At 59.3% G+C, this 20,094-nt stretch overlaps 2 protein-coding genes across 5 annotated transcripts; both read left to right on the top strand.

The window, feature by feature from the left end:
- The first annotated feature begins 134 nt into the window (after positions 1-134).
- On the top strand, positions 135-9,090 carry ZNF346 (zinc finger protein 346). Of its 2 annotated transcripts, none has more exons than XR_213084.5 (7): positions 135-217; positions 316-419; positions 489-581; positions 1,460-1,610; positions 2,471-2,710; positions 5,238-5,386; positions 6,755-6,810. XR_213084.5 is itself a non-coding variant. In XM_414475.8 (7 exons), exons 1-7 carry the CDS (start codon positions 157-159, stop codon positions 6,858-6,860), a joined length of 849 nt encoding a protein of 282 aa, XP_414475.2. In that variant the 5' UTR covers positions 135-156; the 3' UTR covers positions 6,861-9,090. The 2 variants fall into 2 exon arrangements, 1 of the variants encoding a protein (XP_414475.2); XM_414475.8 differs by having other exon boundaries at positions 5,293-5,386; positions 6,755-9,090.
- A 3,562-nt stretch (positions 9,091-12,652) lies between these two features.
- Positions 12,653-17,962, top strand: FGFR4 (fibroblast growth factor receptor 4). 3 transcript variants are annotated; one of them, XM_025154976.3, is made up of 17 exons: positions 12,653-12,971; positions 13,704-13,973; positions 14,065-14,154; positions 14,244-14,410; positions 14,500-14,623; positions 14,826-15,016; positions 15,096-15,234; positions 15,318-15,508; positions 15,654-15,799; positions 15,914-16,035; positions 16,120-16,230; positions 16,301-16,491; positions 16,590-16,712; positions 16,792-16,862; positions 17,097-17,234; positions 17,305-17,410; positions 17,480-17,962. In XM_025154976.3, exons 1-17 carry the CDS (start codon positions 12,890-12,892, stop codon positions 17,624-17,626), a joined length of 2,409 nt encoding a protein of 802 aa, XP_025010744.1. In that variant the 5' UTR covers positions 12,653-12,889; the 3' UTR covers positions 17,627-17,962. The 3 variants fall into 3 exon arrangements, with proteins under 3 accessions (XP_025010744.1, XP_015149349.1, XP_015149350.1); XM_015293863.4 differs by having other exon boundaries at positions 15,315-15,508; XM_015293864.4 differs by lacking the exon at positions 13,704-13,973 and having other exon boundaries at positions 15,315-15,508.
- The last annotated feature ends 2,132 nt before the right edge of the window (positions 17,963-20,094 follow it).

The following is a 20,094-nucleotide window of genomic DNA, read 5'->3' as shown; positions in this document are numbered from 1 at the left end:
GCGAGCTCGCCTCCCCGCTGCCCTCAACCAACATGGCCGCCGCCGCCTCACCCCGCCAGCACGTGCCGCACGCGACGCTCCCGCGGGAAGCCGCCCGACCCCACCCGCCGTCGCTAGGCGACCGCGGCTCTCGCGAGAGCGACGGGGGCGGCCAAGATGGCGGACGGGGCGGGTAGCAACGGGGACGCCGCGGCGCTGCCGGTGGGCAAGGAGGCAGGTGAGCGGCCCGGGGCGGGGGAGCGGCCCGGGGGCGGCCCCGGGGGGCGGCCGGGCCGAGTTCGAGCGGTTCGGGCTGAGCGCGGTGTGTGTTGGCAGTGGAGCGGCTGATCCGGGAGAACGGGCACATCTTCACCGAGGCGCAGTGCAAGGTGTGCAGCGCGCTGCTCATCTCCGAGTCGCAGCGCCTGGCGCACTACCAGGTGAGGGCCGCGCCGGGCGGGGGCTGCGCAGGGCCGGGCAGGGCCGGGTAACGCTGTCGCTGCCCGCAGAGCAAGAAGCACGCCAACAAGGTGCGGAGGTACCTCTCCATCCACGGCGAGGAGGAGCTGGCGCCCGGGAAGAAGATGAAGCTGGACGCCAAGGTGAGAGGAGAGCCCGTGCTGGGGGCCGTGGGCTCCGAGCTGAGCGCTGCCGTGCTGCCTGAGCTCCTTTTGTGCCCTTGCACTCCTAGAAAGGGCTCTGTGGTTAAGCTGTGTCGGTGAGTACAGCTCCTGTCGCCTCTCCCTCCTGAAGAACTGCGTGTTGCCTCTTACTGAATGGCCTTCCAAGAGGAACAGGGAAGCAACAAGTGGCCAGGAACATCACTGCGTGTGTAACGCTTCATTCCACTGACAGCGCAGTGCAGGGCTCCCCTTTGATGGCCTTCTCTTTCTGTCACGCTTTTTTTTGGGTACTTTTTTAGTTGTATTTCAGCTTCCCGGTTGGTAAGGGGAACACTCGCCAGCTGTCTGCTCCATGACTCGTTTGGGAAACAGATTCTACTTCTGTGATTGTTTCAGCTTTAGTCCCTAACCCTCATAGATATGTTGCATGGATAGAAGGGAGGATGAAGGAGGTTGTCTTCATGTAGTGTGAGGCCTAACAGCGACTGCTGCTGCCTGCCCAGCTAGCATCGCACTGCTGATGGCCCAGCTGATAGCAGTGTTTGTGCTCCTTAGCTCACACCTTAGGCAGCAGGAGCAGATTGGTTCTTGCTGTCCTGCAGTTAGCCTTGTGCTGGGCCCACGCAGGCCCTGGCAGCTCCTCTACCTGTAGTGTTTCACTAAGAGACTGAGAAAAAGGGAATCTGAAGCAGGAACGCTGTCTGGGGAAGGAGAGGATGATGCTGTGCCACGGAAGTCCCATTCAGTCAAACAACTTCATGTTCAGTCTCTGATGATTTAGTTTCTTGAATGCCTTAGAGTGCCTCCTTGTAACCAACTTTGCCAACTTCAGCCGTTTTGTGGTTCTGTGTGCACAGGAGAGCAAGCAGGAAGGCACCAACGGGGAGGACAGGAACAAGTGTTGTCCCATCTGTAACATGACCTTTTCCTCTCCTGCTGTGGCCACGTCTCACTACCTGGGGAAGACTCATGCCAAGAATGTGAAGCAGCAGTCCCCTAAAGTGGAAGGTGTGTCTGTCTGCAGTGCCTTTGTGTCATGAAGCTCCAACTAGGAGAATACTGCACGTGATGATTTTCCTTTAGAGGTGCCATTGGATGTAGGTCATCCTTTTTATGTGTGTGTGGTCTTGTCTGTGAAACAGGGAAAGCCAGCAGCCTGCCTCCAGATCCACAGCCTTTATCAGCAACATGCTTGGTAGAATGGCTTGGATAAACGTTCCTGCATGCAAGGAATGGGACAGAGCCTGTTGTTGTTCATGTAGCTGTAGAAGTATCTGTCACAGGATGTGATGGTTGCTTAAAGCCTACAGGGACCAAAGTGACTGGTGAAATGCCCGTGAGATGAATTTGTCAGGCCTGCTCAGCTACATGGTTGTAGCTCCTGTGGTTCAGGGACTTCTGAGCTGCAAACAGCTGGAGGCTGGGAGAGTGACGCTGGGAAGTGTGAATGTGTGCTCGTCCTGACCTCATGCTTTACCTCTGCTTTCTGCCGTGGCCCGTTCTCAAGGCAGGCCCTGGCTGTGAGGAGCCTTCAGGAAAGGAGGCTGTACATGTGGTCTGGTGTCTGCCACTTCCTTGTGAGAGGAGCCCGCAGGTGCTTGTCTCCTCACTTGGTGTTTGTGCCCCTGCTGGGAGTAGTCTTACCACGTGCCTTCCAGTTCTGGAGCGATAAGGGAGGAGGTTGGAGCAACACAGATATATCTAGAGGTCTTACATCCTCTGATTGAGTTTCTTTTGTGGCTTTGTTCTTCTTTTATGGTTTTGTTTTTGAGTTTTTGTTTGTTTGTTTAATGTATGTTTGGGGGAAATAAAATTACCTCTTTTTTTTTTTCTATCTAACTGACCAAGAGTTTGGATTCATCCTACAGAAGTGGTGCCCCCACAGAAACATCCTGCTACCCTCCCCGCCTCTACTGTATCTTCTAATGAAGAAAACAAGGACATTACAGACCCAGACAAGTTCTGTAGCCTCTGCCATGCCACTTTCAACAACCCCCTTATGGCAAAACAGCATTATGTAGGCAAGAAGCACAGAAAGCAAGAAACCAAACACAAGCTGATGGCACGCTATGGCCGAACTCCTGACGCACCGGCATCGTCCTTCCTGGGTGAGTTCTCAGCAGGCAGGCTGGCAAGGAGCTGGAGAGTAGGGTGGGAGAGCAGCAGCGTGCATCTGACAGGTCTCTGAACAAGGGAGTCTGTATGGAGGGAGCAGGGGAGGATTGCTCGTGATGAGGATCTTGATGATGCCCCATAAGACTGATGTGTTTGGTATTATAATGCATTGGCAGCAGGAGAGGTTTTTAGACTGTAGCTGCTCGTGAGGAGCTTTGAGTTGTGTTTTGCAGTGTTGTCTCATCGAGTACGTGTCCTTTTTATTCTCTGTGCAGATAATCCAGGGATTTTGGCCAGTGCTGTTTCCAGCTAGGTGGATTGCATCCAAAATGGAAAGATAAAAGTGGCATTTGATGCTTAAAAATGTCTAAGGGACTAGGCAAAGATGGAAGAAATAGGTTTAACTGCACCTGCTGCTTCAAAGCACATGAAAGCCAGAGAGATTTCTCCCTGAATGCTTTCTGCCTCTGTGTGGGCACTTCATCTGATGAACTAATGCAACTCTCTCTGGTGCAAGCAGGAATGTGGAAAAAATTGAGCTATTAAGAAGGAACTTTAGGCAGACAGTTAACACTCATTTGGTTTATGATCTGTTCCTCATGAGTGCTGCTACATGATGAAAGCCCTTGGAGTCCAGTGAAAGCATTAGGAAATCACAGTGAACTCCCTTGTTCTTTCCAGCATCCTTCTGTTGGACCAGGAAGTGTGTAGTACCCTGCTGGATGCTTGAACTAAATAATAAGCAGACAAATCATTTTAAAATCTTCTTCAAGGGCTTCTTTCTCTGTCATAAAAATGCCCGTAAGCAGAAGATTAATTATTCTAATTCTTTGCGGGCACTTAGGAGAAATTAAACTAAATTATCCCAGTAATATTCTCTCCCACACTGTGTAGTCATGTGGGAGATGGAAAAGGTGCTTCACATTTTGTGTTACCCATCTGCTCTTTACCTAATTAGTGGGGCCTGCTCAGTGGTTCCATTTTGTTGTGACTCAGGCTGTGGAGCCCCAGCCCAGCTTGGGTAAGTGGGCAGTGCTGTTGCCATGTGATCCATGTGTTCTGTTGTGTGCTTACAGAGCTACAGTATCTCCATCCACAGCTCTGTGGCACTTAAGCTGTTCCAGGTGAGGTTACAGAGCGTAGTGTGGAGCTGTTCTGGTGGGACAGGCTGCACTCAGGGATGTATTTTCTTGCTCCCTTTTCCTGTCCCTATGTGCTGACAGCTGTGCCAAGCTGGCATGCCAGCACAGTTCTTCCCAGCCCAAGCTTCTCGTTCTCTCTTACAAAACTGGGCTTGAATTCTGACCTATACTTTTGTAAGAGCTCTGGTCTCTAAACATACCTTCCCTGTTGGGATCTGACCCTCAGCAGATGAAGATGTGTTATTCATAGCAGAGCCAAGATGCCTTTCTGCTTGAAGTTCCTCTGGGAGCCATCCATGCGGGGTGCAGGAGTGTGCCTTAAAGGACCTGTCTGCCTGATTTTCAGCAGGGAGATCTTGACCTCAGTTGTGCAGGGAGGTGGGTGTGAGGGCAGTGACAGCTCCTCTGGTCCTTCACATCCAAACCCAGACGTTTTGAGAGTTAAATGGTGCCCACTTGGAGTCTGAAATCTCTGTGGGTCAGCAGCCAGATTGGGAAGTGTCTGCTGCGTCATGTGTTGTGCTTCTCACACAATGATTATGCTGCTCTGCACCTCTAGAGTGAGTGTCCCCTTTCCCCTTAAGGAAGTGTTTACTTTGTGAAGACTCCCAGGCAGAGCCCTTCCCCAGAGAGCCAGAGTTGAGGAGCACGTAATGTCTCAGGGATGTATGCCAGGACTTTCCCATTATGGGCTGCTGTGGCCAGCTCTGCTGCTTTGCTTGCTTGTTTGGTATCTATGACCCCCAGAACCGTCATTCCAGCAGGAGCTGTCATGATACACACAGCCCCTGGTCTGCCTTCTGCAACTGTTGCTGGAGACTTTTTGTTTTTTTGCAGTTAACAGATACACTGCCTGTAACCGAAGGGCTTGAGTTTAGGATTCCCAGCTGGCACCTCTGCAGAGCGCTGCGCTGTGGAATTTGATGTTGTGTATGATCTCCTCTGGCTGCTTTATTTCTTCTTTTTTTCTTTTTCCTTAATTAAAACAGCAAATTTATACATTTAGTGTCTCCCTTGATTTTTTTTGTAAGGAGACAGAGATTGGGAGAAGTGGGAATTTGGGAGAAAAGTGGAGTTACAGAGGCAGCAGAACATCAGGCTGGGTGTACTGATTGCTAAGTTTTCACCTCATCTGATATTGTGAACTGGTTACGGGAAATGCGTGTTTGTTTTTGCAGATAACAAACCCATGTTCAGAGCCAGAAAACCTTTTCTGATCAGTTTCTTTCATACCACTAACCAGAATCTGACCAGTATCAGGTTGGGTATGGGATCCTGTGACCTCCCTGCCTGGTCAGGCTATTCGTTTACTACTTGCTTTGTTTAGCAGTTGTTTAACACATCAAGTGATTGATTATCTCACTTGTTTCTACCTCAGGCACCAAGTTGTTGGCTAGCTGTGCTGTGTGTGTTAACATTGATGTCTGTTTCAGCTGGGAAGGGCTACCCCTGCAACACATGTAACATAGTACTGAACTCCATAGAGCAGTACCAAGCTCACATCAGTGGCTTCAAACACAAGAATCAGTAAGTAACTTTCTTGTTTAACTATGTTTCTAGCCTTGCTGTTCAAACTGTTTTCGATATAGCTTTAATGCAGTTTTGCATGTGGATTTCAAGCTGACCCTCCCAAACAGAACAATATGCTTTGTGTGAGCTTGTGCTGTTTGTTCTGAAGCCAATTAACCAGTGTAGGTTTGCACCCCCTCAGCCTCTTCAGCAGCTCCCTCTGCAGACAGCTCGAGGATGCTGCTGTAGCAGAAGTGCCTTTCAACTGTTTTCATTTCTCAGAGGTTCAGGTCTGCGTGGACCTCTGCAGTGAGCACAGCCATCCTGATTCTCGTTAAACAGCACTTCTGTAAGAACCAAGATGTGAACTAAAGCAAGGTGTGGTGTAGTGGAGGTCCAGTTGTCATTCTGGTCTCTCTTGGAGCTGCTTGTTCTAAAATTTGGCACATAGTCAGCATGCTCCAGAAACCTAAGCTGTATTTCTGAACTCACTCTCACAACTGGTGAGTTAAACAGGATAATCCCCTGCACGTATTGTTCATCTTCTGCCAGGGAAATGATTAACACTAAGTGTACTTATTCTGGACACTGGCAAAGTTCAGATCTCTGATTTCAAAGCGATACCTTAAGGAGGGTCAATAACTGGCCTGGGGTGGTGAGACAGCTTAGCAGCTGGTTAGTGGGTGAGAACAAAGAGGTATTAGGAAGTACTACCTGAAGTGGTGACCAAATTTCCCAGAAAGACCAAAAAGAAAACTGGAATCTTGCATTGAATACCTGTAGAATAACTGCCTCGTTGCATTCTTGAGTATTTGATGGGAAGGCATAAGCCCTATCTGCCCCTTCATGAAGGCCAACTCTCAAACAGCACAGCAGGATCAGTGGATAGCAAACATCTAGCCTGAATTTATCCCATTCTAGAAAGATAACACTGAGGGCATTCCCAACACACATGCATAACTGTTCACTTTAAGGACATGGATGTTGTTTGAGCTTTTCCAGCCAAATAACCCCCTTTCAGAAAGCTGCTTCTGGATTTAGCTGTTAAGTCCTGTTCCAGGCCAGCTTCTGCAGTCTGAGAGGAGCCAGGATACTTGCTTTGTAGTGGAAGCTCTTCACGGTCCTTGAGCTAAGCAATAGCTAATTCTGCCATACTAAAGGTGTCTGTTTACACACACACACACACACACACACACACACACACACACACTGTGTAAGAATCCACTTGGAAGCTTTTCTGGCAAGTTGTTGACTTGTCTGTAGCAGGCTGTTACTCTGCTGGCAGCCGTGTTTTCTGAGCACTGATTGCAGCTGACAGATTTCAGAGCTGTTCTGACCCTGTTTCCTTTCTTCCCTTCTCCTCCTCTTTCTCCCTCTGATGCCCAGGATGCCAGGAGCAGTGCCGGTTGTAGGACCATTCCCACCACAGCAGTATGTCCGGGAAGAAACAACTGCTCCAGGAGGCTACAGTTACTTCAGCCAAGACTTCTAGAGCAAGTTGCAGCACTGTTCTTGGAGTTGTTGGTGGCCCAAGAACACACATCCTTTGCCAGCCCACAATGGTTTCATTATCCCTCTGGATAAGCAAAGCCCTACCCTCCTGTATGCACCCGTTGAGCAGAACGGGGACTGAATCTGTCCGAAAAAGGATCCAGCTGAAAGAGACTTGGTAGACAGCAAATACATCACTCCCTTAGAGTAGTTTTCATTGTGTAATTGCTTCCTGTAAAGGTGGGTGCGGTGTGAGAGGAAGTGTGTATCTGGTGTAAGGAGAGTCTGGCGGCAGGCTGGTAACATCTACCTCCTCCCTCACCAGAGCAAATAGTGGATTCCTGCACCTGGAGGCCAGCAGCCCACGCTTAGAGGTGTCTTTTGCTGGAGGAAAACTCCTAGTCCATAGCAAGCAGCGCTTATGCGGTGTGAATGGGGCACCGTGTGGGCTGCTTGGCTTTTTACAGACCTGACATAGGAAATGGCAGCGTGGCATCTCTTGTCCAGGCTCATCTGGATAGGTTTGTGTGCAGAATTCCTGGAGCCGCTGATTGCCATCAGAGCCTTTGGCAGTGCTGCAGTTCAGGAGCTGTGTTGTTTGGTGTCTAACATGTAGGCATGATTTGTGGTGTCCAGTGCTGCTGGTGGGGGTGGAGGGCTGATGGAGGAGTTGGAGCTCTCAGCTCTCCAGGCAGCTCAGCCCTCCGCTCTGAGGATTTCCACGTGGAAGTAAGAAACAGTTTAGCCTGGTTTCCTATGGAAACAGGTCTATGTGATCGTTCACCCTGTGTGTCTTTACCCCTCATAACTTAAACGGATCTCAGCCAAACTTGGCAATGGTGGAAATTTCTGAGACCCGAATGCAATCAGCAGAGGAAGGTGAGCGGGAAGAGTCCATCTCAGGCTCTGTCAGGGTCTGCATAAGTGCAGCGTTTTCCCTACTGCCAGCAAAATACTGATAGAGAAGGAGAATTTTAAAGGGGAAAAAATAGAGAAGATAAGTATGGAAATAACAGAATACTGTGGTATAGCTTGGTTGGATTGTTTGCTGGCTGAAAACCTGCAAGTCCCTTGGAAACCTGACTTAGTCCTTCATTAGACACTACTTGCCCAACCCCTCTCTCAAAGCTCTTACACATCTGTACCGTCACAGAGAAGAGATGTTCTGTCTTTCAAACCCAGAAATTAAGATAGGTGGTCTCTTCATGGTGCTAATGTACTGGATCTGTTAGAAGAGCCCCAGGAAGGAAGGGCGGGCATCTGAGGCTGTTGTGCATTTAGGATGAGTTCTTCAGATGTTCTGCCCTTGAGCTAGGGCCGTGCCATTCTTTGCTGGCCCACCGCAGTCGCCGTGTTGTCGGGCTGGCCTTGTGCTCAGCGCCAGTGCTCCGTGTTGGGCACCCCATGGCTCTGTCCCAGCCTCACTGCCTCCACGGAGCTGAGAGTTGGCCAGCCTGGGGCGAGTGCCATTGTTTTCCTTCCACGGGGCAGGAGGACGGGGACCTGCCTGGCTGACGGGAGCAGAGGTGATGGACGTGCCGAGCAGAGCTGCTGCCTCCCACTGCTGCAGCAGCTGCTGGAGGGCACGCTGGGGCCCTGCATCCCGGTGTTGCGTTCCAGGCTGAGCAGCTGCTGCCTTTGTGAGGCTGAGCGCCAGGCTGGGGGGGCACTTCCAGAACCCTGCACGCACTGATCAGGTTAAGCAAGGAGAGAGAGTTGGTTGCTAATCTCTGCACTTGGTGTGAGTGCCTTCCCTCCCCGCTCAAGGCTGTGCATGAGCTTTGTTTGCCTTCACCCTGCACAGGATCTGCCATCTCCCCTTAGGACAGGCTCCTGCTGGGCTGGGTTCGCCTTTCTGATGTTTTCCAGTCTCGCTCTACTGCTGAGGGCTGACCTCAGCCTCCTGCTTTTGAGAGGGAGTCCTTTTAAACCAAGCAAGCTGATCAACCAGCAGAAAATTGCAATGAAGTAAAGGAAGCATTGTGTGCCTGGTGGCACTGGATGGCCTCCAGCTCCGATCCCCACTGCTTAGCTCTCGTCTCGCTGCACGAGGGCAGGTGCCTGCTGGATGTGCTGTGCATTGACACCAAGAGGGATCCATTTCCAGCACTGCCCAGTCCGGTGTGTCACTCCAGTCTGTGTACTGACAGTTTTGCCTTCCTCTGTACATGATGTTTATGTATCTGCTGTTTCCCTAAGGTGAAGCTCTCCAAATAGAGTGTTTATTACTACTTCTGGGTGCTGCCTCTTTACTGTAGCCCTTCCTGGGTTTTTGCCATCCTTCAAAGCGAAGAAGAGAGGATACAGACACCTCTGACTTGTTTGGGAGGGGTGGGAGGCTTGTGTTCCCATCTGCTGTCCCCAGGCACCCTGAGATCCGGACAGAGCCGCCAAGTGCCTTCCTCTGTGCTCCTCTGGCACGTCTGTGCGGCCTGGGGCACACCAACGTCACCGAGGGGAAGGCAGGACAGTCTGCACCCACGGAGTGCTGGCGCTTCTGCGTGCTGTTGTGCTGCTTGTGCTGAAAACATCCATCACAGCCACGGGGCGCCAGGCCATTTTCTGGCAGCGTGGGAGCAGAGTGATGGTGCACAGCCACTCTGACCGCACCATGCCTCACTGGGGCGGGGTGTGCTCCCAGCACAGCTTAGATGGGTGCCCAGCAGCCGTGGTGCCCCCCATTGCCCAGCTGCAGGCTGTGCCCAGCTGTGCCTTGTCCAGGCTCTGTCCTGCTGCCAGCGCCAGCTGGTGTGCTCCAGCCCTCACCTTCAACCCCGGTAGCACACTGCAGCACCCGTGGGCACTCCGCAGTGCCACGCCATGGGAGCTGCGTCCTGGCAATGGGGCGGTGTGCTGGGGGAGGCTGAGCACACTGTGGCCGTTTTATCCCACAGCGGTGCTGCCTGCCCCTGCCTGGGCCCCTGTGGGCAGCACCTGGCTGTGCCGGGGCTGCGGCTGCCATGGCCAAGCCTCAGCGCCTTCCGTGCTGGCAGCAAGCACAGGGTGTGGAGCCACCACGGCCACATCCCCGTGGAAGTGCTGCCGTCTCCTGCCCTTTCATAGCCAGCTCTGCAGAGCCTGCCCGGCTGAGCCCCGGTGCGGCACTGGGACCCCCTCAGCTGGGAAGGAGCACAGCCCCATCTGCAGCCCTAAGCACTGCCCTCCCTCGTGGCCCCGCTGTCTCCAGCAAGTAAATCAGGTGCAGATGTGGGGCTGGGTGCCTGCTTGCCATTAGGGTTTGGGAACACAGGGGTGGCCCAGCTCCTGCCTTGCAGCACCCTGCTGCTCCCGGGGTATTCTGCCTTTGAGTCCTGTGGCACGACTTGCTCAGCACATGGGGTGTGCAGCACCCTGGGTGGCAGCACCTGTACAGCCTGCTCCTGAGCATGGCATGGCTGTCCCCAGAGGGGCTGCAGTGGGGATGGGAGTCTCACCGCTCATGCCGTGCTGCAGGATGCTCCCTGCTTGCCTCGGAAGGAGCACAGTGTCTGCTGATGGGGGCTTGGCTGGGGCTCCGCATCCCTCGCTTGGCAGCCCCTGTGCCAGGCCCTGTGTTCTCACCTCCCCAGAGGGAACAACAGGTTCATGTTTGCCAAGTGGTGCCTGGTTAAACCTTAACCTGGCTGTGTTGCTCCATCGGTCCCTCCCTGTGGGAGATAAGGATCAGCAGCAGCACAGCATTCTGCTCCCCGGGTAGCAGGGACTGAGCGCCTGCCCTCAGCCCACTCTGCAGGATGAGCTGCAGGGCTGGGACCGGCATCCCACACCCCTCTTCTGTGCCCAGCAGCCATGCACACACAAGGCTGAAGCAGGCACCGATGCAGCTGACCAGCAGGCTGCAGGCTGTGTCTGGGGAAGTGATGCCACGTGCTGAGGGCAGTGGGGCTGCAGAGAGCCGGTGGGTACTCTCACATTGCTCCTGTGGCCCCACTCTCTCAGCCTCGGCATCCCGACGCCATGTAAGTACGGGGTGCTGAGAGCCGGGACCTGCACCCCAAACAACAGCCGTTCAGGAGAGGCCAAGAGAAACTTCCAGGAGGAAAGAGCCCCCCGGGCTCCGGCCCCCCCAGGAGCCGCTGGCCGTGCACGCTGGCCGCAGGTGCGACCGCAGCAGGACCGGCGGCGAGCGCTGGGGCCAGGCACAAGGGGAGGCTGTGTTCCCGCAGCCCCGGCTGCCTTCCAAGAGCAATATTGTTGGCACCAGGCAGGCTCCCTGAGCCGGCAGCGCATACATGGGCCTTTCATGACGGGAGCGGGGATGATTTACTGCCTGGGGGAAGGGGCAGGGGTGGGAGGATGGAGCCCCTGTGCCCAGCCCCTCGTGCGTGCTGCTGCCGCGGGGCCCTGCACGTGAGTGGGGCTGTGGGTCTGGCTGGGCACGGGCAAATAGTGGGGATCAGCCCTCCTTGGGCACGGGGCAGAGAACTCCCACTGCCCCATCCACTCCACGTCCACTTTTGAGCACCCCCTCCCTAGGCAGCTCAGTGGCCATGGGGACACGTGCCCCTCATGTGTCCCCTCGTGGTGCCGTGGCGAAGCAAGGTGCCAGGGCAGGGCCATGCTGTGGCACAGGGATCTGGCACTGGCACAATCCCCCCTTGTTGAGCTGCTGGCGTGACGGTGCTTTGGCGGTGCTGCCGGAGGCGGGCAGCAGGCGGTGGGCTGTGCTGCCGTGAAGGGCTTTTTGTTTGCCTTCAGTTGCTGCTATAAATCAAGCAAGGCAGCCCAAGCCCCCCGGCCCCACGGCTGGGAGGGGAGCGGCTCCCTGCAGCCCGCACCCCACTGCCCCGTCCTGGCACAGGGCAAGCTGCCAGCACGGCTCCCATTGCCCCGCTCCCATGTGCCCACCTGGCTCCATCCCCACTGCAGGAACCAGGCGGGGATACGGGGGGTCTCAGTGCCCATCTCAGGCTCCCAGCACTCTCGCAGGGCTTCGTACATCCCTCCCCAGACAGCCGCAGAGGATCTGCTGCTTCCACCAGCCGGGACCCGGCTGCCGCCTCTGCCTCGCCGGGCATCTCCGTGCCCCTCACTTTTGGTTTGGTTTGGTTCAAACCGAGCCGAACCCAACATTTTTCCGCGCTTCCGGCACTTTGCAGAGCTCTGCGGAGGCGACTGCTGCTCCGTGAAATTGATGTTCTCGTCCGCTTCACGCGCCGGCAGGAATGCGCCGTGCGGAACAGCTGCTGGGGGGCTGCGGCCGTGGGGGCTCCGGGAGGGGAGCGGGACCGCAGGAGGGGAGCGGCCGTGCACGGGATGCGGCGCTGTTGCGGCCCGGAGTCACGGCGCCGCGGGATGGGGGTGACAGCGGCAGCCCCCGAGCGGCGCAGCACCGCAGCTCCGTCGCGAAGCGGCTCCGGGAGGAGCTCCGGGGCTCGGCTCCCGGCTCCGTTCCCGCAAGGACCGGGGAAACGGGACGCGGCCGGGACCGCTCCCGGTGCCGGGGGTCCCTCCGCGGAGAGGTGTTTATGGCGCGGATTAGGGCCGGGCCGGCCCCGCCTCGCGGTCCCGCGGCGTTTTACGACGCGGCCTTATGGGCTCCTAATGGGGGTCACGGCCACTTGATGGCCCCGGCGGCGATAACGCCGCGCTAATTGCAGCGGCGGCAATTAGCCCGCGCGCCCCGCCACGGGAACGGCGCCCGGCAACGCGCGGCGGGGGCTGCGGGCTGTGGGCGGCGCCGCGGCACGGCCGGGGCCCGGGGGCGGGGGACGGGGGGTGGGCAGCGGGCGGGGCCGGGGCCGCCCCCGGCGAGGCCGCCCGCGGCGCCGCGTAACCCGAGCGCCGCCCTACAAAGTGCCCGCGCCCTCGGCACAGCGCGGCGGGGTGAGAGTCGGGGCCGCCATGGGGCCGCGGCGCTGAGCGGAGCCCGCCCGGCCCCGCAGGACTTTGCCCGGGCCCTCCCCGCCGCGGCCGGTGCGGTGCTGGAGGAGCCGCGCCGTCGGGGTTCCGCGCAGCCGGCTCTGCCCGACGGCCGCGGGGCAGCGCAGCTCCTCGCCGCGGTGCCGCTTCCCGCGGGAGGCCCGGAAGATGCTGCCGCTCCGGCTCGTCCTGGCGGGGCTGCTGGTGGCGGCCGGCTCGGCCGCTTCCCACCGCGGGGAGATGGAGCCAGGTACGGACGAGGCGGGGCGGGGGGGGGGCTGAGAGCGGCTCCGTTGCTGGTTTGTCCCGGCCCCGCTTCTCGCAGCCTTCGCCGGTCGGCAGTCCGGCTGCGGGCTGGGTCGGTGCGGCGGGCGGTGCCGGTGCGGTTGGGCCGTGGCGGTGCGGTGGGGCGCACGCGGTGCTGACAGCTGCGAGGCTCGGGGCGCGGCGGCGGCGCGTGGAACACGCGGGCGGAGCGGGGCGGGGGCTGCGGGGCTGCGGGTCCCGGCGCAGCCAAACCGGCGCTGAGCCGCCGCCGCTTTGGTTTGTTCCAGCGGTGATTTTGCTCCGAGCGGCTCTGAGTTTAGAACAGAGCGGAATATTTGCTTTGGAGCCGCTTTCCCGGCGTGGGCCAGGCCCGCGGGGAGCGGGGGGGGGGGCTTTGATGCTGGGCGCTCCCAGTCCCTTCCCATCCCAGTGCGGCAGAACGGGCGCGGGCACCCCGTGCCGCAGACCCCTCTGGAAGTACTGTGGCACGGGTGGCCTTGGCCGGGAAGGCGGCAGTGCCGGGCGGCCGCGGGGGAAGCCTTGTCACAGCGCTCGGGGGCAGAGTCCAGCCCGTGCGCGCGTCTCTGGCCAGGACGGGGCGGCGGGGCGCCGTGCCGCGGTGCGCGTGCAGCGCGCACCGGGAAGAAGCGTGGGTGGGACCCCGCCGTCGGGACACGCCGTGCGCGGTGCTCAGCGCGTCTCTCCCGGGCTGCAGAGCTGTTTGAGAGCCCGCTGCTGGAGTCGGAGGAGGAACACCTCCTGTTGGACCCGGGCAATGCGCTGAAGCTGTACTGCGATGTTAACCAGAGCGGGGCCAGCGTGGTTTGGTACAAGGAGTCACGGCCACTGCTCCCGGGGCCCCGCGTCCGCCTCCAGCAAAGCGTATTGGAGATCGCCGAGGTCGCCTACGAGGACTCGGGGCTCTACGTGTGTCGGGCGCGGGGCACCGGGGAAGTCCTGCGCAACTTCACCATCTCTGTAGTGGGTGAGGGCCCAGAGCAGCGCCGAGGGGAGCACGGCCCGATTTCCCCATCCTGCAGACAGGGGCATCCCTCGTGACCCGCTTTCCCTTGCAGACTCGCTGGCGTCGGGTGATGATGATGAGGACAGCGATGGGGACGGCCCCCACGGAGACCGCAGCGAGGAGCCCGTCTATGTGCACAGAGGTGAGCGCTGCCACGGGGGGGAGCGATCGGGGGCAGCCCCCACCCAAGGCCGCGCGCCACATCCCACAGTGCCCACTGTCTCTCCCCAGCACCGTACTGGACTCACCCGCACCGCATGGACAAGAAGCTGTACGCTGTCCCCGCGGGGAACACGGTCAAGTTCCGCTGCCCGGCCTCGGGCAGCCCCAGCCCCAGCATCCGCTGGTTCAAGAATGGGCGTGAGTTCCGGGGGGAGCACCGCATCGGGGGCATACGGGTAAGGCCCCCCTCCCCCCCCCACGTCATCCTCCCCTCCTGGTGTCTGGCTCAGCTGCAACCTCCTGAACCTGTTGCTCCTCGTCGCAGCTCCGGCACCAGCACTGGAGCCTGGTGATGGAGAGCGTGGTGCCCTCCGACCGCGGCAACTACACCTGTCTGGTGGAGAACAGGTTCGGCAGCATCCGCTACAGCTACCTGCTGGACGTGCTGGGTGAGGGTCCGCAGGCGGTGCTGGGAGGGGTCCCTGCTGCCCCTGTGCTGGGGAGAGGGGACAGGCTGCAGGGGATGAAGGCGGAGGAGCCCGTTCTCATCTGCTTTACTTGGACAGCCTTTGCATCCCAGCACTTGAGGGAGGTGGGGTTGGGACGCCTCTGGGTACTGTGGGTAACGCTGCTCCTATGCCCCATGTGCAGAGAGGTCCCCACACCGGCCCATCCTGCAGGCAGGGCTGCCCGCCAACACTACTGCCCTGGTGGGCAGCGATGTGGAGTTCTTCTGCAAGGTGTACAGCGACGCCCAGCCCCACATCCAGTGGCTGAAGCACATTGAGGTGAACGGCAGCAGCTACGGCCCTGACGGGGTGCCCTACGTGCAAGTGCTCAAGGTAGCGCCCGGGGGGTGAGGGGGGCACACGGAGCTTGTTCCCACGCAGGGATGCTCACAGTCCCTCACTGTGCCCACAGACTGCAGATATCAACAGCTCTGAGGTGGAGGTGCTGTACCTGCGTAATGTCACCATGGAGGACGCAGGCGAGTACACCTGCCTGGCAGGGAACTCCATTGGCCTCTCCTACCAGTCGGCGTGGCTCACTGTGCTCCCAGGTAGGGCTGGGGTTAGGGCTAGGGTTAGGGTTGGAAGCGGCACAGGGACCGTGGTGTAGACTGACGTGTTCTCCCTCTAGAAGAAGAGCTGGTGCACGAAGCCGAGGCCCCTGAGGCCAAATACACTGACATCATCATCTACACGTCGGGCTCGCTGGCTGTGGCCATGGCCCTCATCATCGTGGTGCTGTGCCGCATGCAGACGCAGTCGAGCAAGCAGCCCCTGGAGCCCATGGCGGTGCACAAGCTCTCCAAATTCCCACTCATCCGACAGGTGAGGGCTGAGCTGGAGGCGCTTCGGTGACAACTGGCCCCGCTGCTGCCACCTGTCCCTGTCACCTTGTCCTTGGGGCTGCCCCCACCCGGTTGCTCCCAGCGTAAGCCCCAGGTGTCTGAGGGCTGCTGTGCTGTCCCCGCAGTTCTCCCTGGATTCCAGCTCATCGGGAAAGTCCAGCACGTCGCTGATGCGCGTCACCCGCCTCTCCTCCAGCTGTGCCCCCATGCTGGCGGGTGTTGTGGAGCTGGACCTCCCCTTGGATTCCAAGTGGGAATTCCCCCGAGAAAAGTAAGGAGCTGGGAAGGGCTGGGGCCAGCAGTGCCAGCACCTGGGCACTGTGCCCCGTGGGCTCGGAGCAGGGTCAGCCCCACGGTGCACTCACAGCTCTGCCTCCCCTGGCAGGCTGGTGCTGGGGAAGCCCCTGGGCGAGGGCTGCTTTGGGCAGGTGGTGCGGGCAGAGGCGTATGGCATCGACAGGCAGTGGCCGGACCGAGCCGTCACCGTGGCTGTCAAAATGCTCAAAGGTAACTGTTCTGCTGTGGCGTCCTGGGCACGGCTGCTGCATTGGTGCCACCCCAGCACGCAGTGACACAGCCCTCTGTCCCCAGACAACGCCACCGACAAGGACCTGGCTGACCTCATCTCCGAGATGGAGATGATGAAACTGATGGACAAGCACAAGAACATCATCAACCTGCTGGGAGTGTGCACGCAGGACGGTGAGGGGCTCGGGGGCAGGGGGGTGCCGGGGTGGATGGGGCAGGGCTGAGTGCTGTGTGCCCTCCCTAGGGCCCCTCTATGTGATAGTGGAGTTTGCTGCCAAGGGCAACCTGCGCGAGTACCTGCGGGCCCGGCGGCCTCCCATGCCCGACTACACCTTTGACATCACGGAGCTGCACGAGGAGCAGCTCTGCTTCAAGGACCTGGTGTCCTGCGTCTACCAGGTGGCCCGCGGCATGGAGTACCTGGAGTCCAGGCGGGTAGGGATGGTGGCATCTCCTGGGGGTAGTGGTGCCGGGGGGCCTGGGGTGGGAGCTGCCATCTCACACCTGAAGTGATGTGGTGTTCTCCCTGGCAGTGCATCCACCGTGACCTGGCTGCGCGCAACGTCCTGGTCACAGCAGAAAATGTGATGAAAATCGCTGATTTTGGCCTGGCCAGGGATGTCCACGACATTGATTACTATAAGAAAACCAGCAACGTGAGTGTGGGGCCGGGTGCAGGGCAGGGTATGGGATGGAAAGCCATAAGCCTGGCTGAGCTGAGGTTTGTTCCTGTAGGGCCGCTTGCCCGTCAAGTGGATGGCACCTGAGGCTCTGTTCGACCGCGTCTACACCCACCAGAGTGACGTGTGAGTGCTGGGAGCCAAGGGCTCCCACGTGTTTGGGGTGAGGTAGCACCGTGGGGTCCTCAGCTATAGGGTAGGGGCGCTCCATGGGGTGAAGCTCTGCTCTGGCGCTGGCCAGAGCTCTCATCCCTGCTCCCAGGACACAGCAGGGTGGGAGGGATGAGGGGAACAGGGCCCTGCCTGCTTTGGGAAGGGAGCTGGGGCAGTCACACAGTCCTATGCCACGTACAATTGCAGGTGGTCCTTTGGGATTCTGATGTGGGAGATCTTCACTCTGGGCGGCTCCCCGTACCCTGGCATCCCCGTGGAGGAGCTCTTCAAGCTGCTGAAGGAGGGGCACCGCATGGACTGCCCGTCCAACTGCACCCACGAGCTGTGAGTACCGGCACTGGGGGGTGGGTGAGCAGGGGGCGGCGGCACCCCTATAACATGCCCTCACCCCCAGGTACATGCTGATGCGGGAGTGCTGGCACGCGGTCCCCTCGCAGCGGCCCACCTTCAAGCAGCTGGTGGAGGGGCTGGACAAGATCCTGGCGGCCATCTCGGAGGAGGTGAGCGGAGGAGGGGATGGCCCCTGCAGGGGCACAGGGCAGGCAGTGACAGCGCTGTGTCCTCTGCAGTACCTGGACCTCTCCATGCCCTTCGAGCAGTACTCGCCCTCCTGCGAGGACACCACCAGCACCTGCTCCTCCGACGACTCTGTCTTCACCCACGACCCATTGCCGCTCGCTCCCTGCCTCTTCGCCTGCCCCAGCGGCAGGACTTAGGGGTGGCAGGGTTGGGAGATGCCTGCAGATATCCACACAGGGCTGTTCCCTGCTTCTCTGGGCGTAAGGGTCTCCGCTTGTTGGGAACTGGGCTCCTCCTCAACGGTTGGAGCCTGCAGCCCTGCTTGGGATCCGGCAGCGTCAGCCCCTGCCTTGCAGGGGTGGGCATCACCCCGGGGCCCCTGGCATCACCTGGAGAGTCAGCTGTTGTCCAATGCTTCAATGGAAGTGGCTCCTGGGGGGAGCCCCGCTGCCTGCCTCTGTACATAGCCATAGAGATTAATATTTATGTACATGAAATATCGAGCTGATAAATTATTACTATTTTTTTTTTAATAGCTCTTGGTGCAGTTTCTGGGCTGCTCCCAGGGGTGAGGGAGGAAGGCAGTGCTGCCGGGGGGCCAACGCCGCAGGTGCAGGAAGTGGGGTGCTGTGCCTCCAGCCTCACTCCGGCACAAAGCACTGTTGCATCTGTTCCCCATTAGCCGCTGTTGCGCTAAGCCACCGTGAACTCCGCTACCAGCATCGCCCTGAAACTGATCCACCAACTGCTGCTGGCTCCCAGGCTGGGAAAGAGCCCCGGGCCCCGCACAGTGGGGTTCCCCCCTCCCCACCTAGGCCTGCCCTGGGACACCCGATAAAAGTGAGTTATGGGCTCTGCGCTGCCTTCTCCTAACCCCGGTACCCCTGGGAGCGGGGTTTGGGAGCTGCAGGCCCTGCTCCTGGTGCCCACTTTGCCCTGCTGCACCCAGCTCAGCTCTGCAGGGAGCGTGGGCAGGCAGGGGCTGCAGCTGTCTCCCTGGATCTAAGGTTTCACCTCATCTCCTCCGCTCCAGCGAGGGCTGGGTTTTGCTGGGCCGTTAGCCCCGGGATCTCGTTTCCTTCTCCAGCTCCCAGCTGCAGGGGCAGCTCCAGCAGAGGGGAGCAGCCCCCAGCACACGTGGGAGCAGGCTTGGGGGAGCCCAACCGCTGGGCCTCAGGGCAGGTGGAACAAGGCCCCTGGGTCTCACCCATACGCTTTGCTGTGCTGGCAGTGGGGTGCAGCCACCTTTGGGCAGTGCTGGGGGCACAGCCTGCCCTGCATTGCATGTGTCTTCAGAGCTGTCTGAGTGCCCCCTCCCCACTTCGGGGGGAGCCTAGACCTGCTTCCCTTCTCCCTGCTCCTGGCCATGGGGCCCTGCTCCCCCTCTCCCCTGGGCATACCTCCCCCCCAGGGCCCCCAGACCACCAGCAGGTGTGAAACCTGCCCCGGCCCTACAGCCTCCCTGCCCTGAGGAAGGATCCCAGCTGTCTGCTAATGTGCCAGAACCAATGCATTTAGCACAGCCCTGAATGGGGCATTCAGATGCCGGAGGGCAAACTGCCCAGGCAGAGGGGGGCTGTCCAGTCCTGGCCCCCTGAGCCACCGGAGAGCCATCCCTGGGCTGTGCCTGGGGATGGGACTGTGCCATGTCCCCTGCTCTGTCTGCTCACAGGCTGGAGGGGATCATCCTTACAACCCACCTCTGCTCCCGGCGTCCCAGTGGTGCCCAGCGCTGTGCCCCATCCCCTGCTCGGGATCTGCTGCTGCCCTGCACACCTGTGCATCCCCTCCATCCTGGGGCTGGGGAGCTCTGGGCTGGACTGGGGAATGGGACGTGGGGCAGGGGAGACCGCCAGGGCGTCCCGCAGCCTCACACCAACTGGAGGATGGTTTTATTGTTGAACATTCCTGGTGTTTTCTGTCAGGGCTGAACCAATTGTCCTTAATCCGCCAGGCTCTGCTGGCCAAACAAGTGTGGCTGAGCCACCGGCATCCTGTCCCCACGAACAGGCCCCTTTTGTGAGGGGGATTTAGCGTGTAGCCCAGTTAAATCCCGCTGGTTTCCTGAGGCACCGTTCCCACACGCCCTCCCCCAGCTCCGGGCCCTGGCACCGGGCCCCGGGAGGTGCCGCGCTGCGGGGCCGGGGCTGCTTCACGCGGGACGTGAGACCTCTCCTTCTCCACCGCTGTTCCGCTGCCCACGGGGAGCCCTGAGTTCCGGGGGTGATGCTGAGCGCCGGGGGCACCGAGCTGCTTCCAGATGCCAGCCCATCGCCGGAGATGCCTCTGCTTAACGACCCTCTGTTGTCGGGAGGGAGGGAGCTCTCGGCTTTTCTCCCCAAAACAAAGGCGCTGGGATCTTATCTCCCGGCAGCATCTGGCTTCTGTGGGACGCAGAACGCCTCTGCCCCGGGGCTGGGTGGTTGCTGGGTGCGGATGGGGGCTGCGAGGCGCCGGGCTCCTGTCCCCTGCCCACCGCGCCCCGTGAGCACCGCCGGCCCCAGGCAACGAAGGGAGGGCAGGGAAAGGGCACCACGGGGTCCCACGCGTGATGGCATCCCACGCTGCTTCCCGGGCGCGGGGCTGAGGAAAGCGAGACGTCTGCATTCCCGGACATCTATCTGCCTGCGACCAAACCCCCACGGCCGCATTGCTACGCTGTACA

This window comes from Gallus gallus, chromosome 13 (assembly GCF_016699485.2).
Source record: "Gallus gallus isolate bGalGal1 chromosome 13, bGalGal1.mat.broiler.GRCg7b, whole genome shotgun sequence".
Taxonomy (NCBI): domain Eukaryota; kingdom Metazoa; phylum Chordata; class Aves; order Galliformes; family Phasianidae; genus Gallus; species Gallus gallus.
The sequence above is the reverse complement of the archived record's forward strand: the minus strand, read 5'-3'. Positions and strand labels throughout refer to the sequence as shown.

Bases quoted from the DNA above. Each gene is read 5' to 3' on its own strand.
- ZNF346 (XM_414475.8), top strand. From the start codon at position 157: ATGGCGGACGGGGCGGGTAGCAACGGGGACGCCGCGGCGCTGCCGGTG. The intron at 218-315 runs GTGAGCGGCCCG...GTGTGTTGGCAG, and splicing joins GCCGGTGGGCAAGGAGGCAG to TGGAGCGGCTGATCCGGGAG. The intron at 5,387-6,754 runs GTAAGTAACTTT...TCTGATGCCCAG, and splicing joins GGCTTCAAACACAAGAATCA to GATGCCAGGAGCAGTGCCGG.
- FGFR4 (XM_015293863.4), top strand. From the start codon at position 12,890: ATGCTGCCGCTCCGGCTCGTCCTGGCGGGGCTGCTGGTGGCGGCCGGC. The intron at 16,036-16,119 runs GTAACTGTTCTG...CTCTGTCCCCAG, and splicing joins GGCTGTCAAAATGCTCAAAG to ACAACGCCACCGACAAGGAC. The intron at 16,492-16,589 runs GTAGGGATGGTG...TCTCCCTGGCAG, and splicing joins AGTACCTGGAGTCCAGGCGG to TGCATCCACCGTGACCTGGC.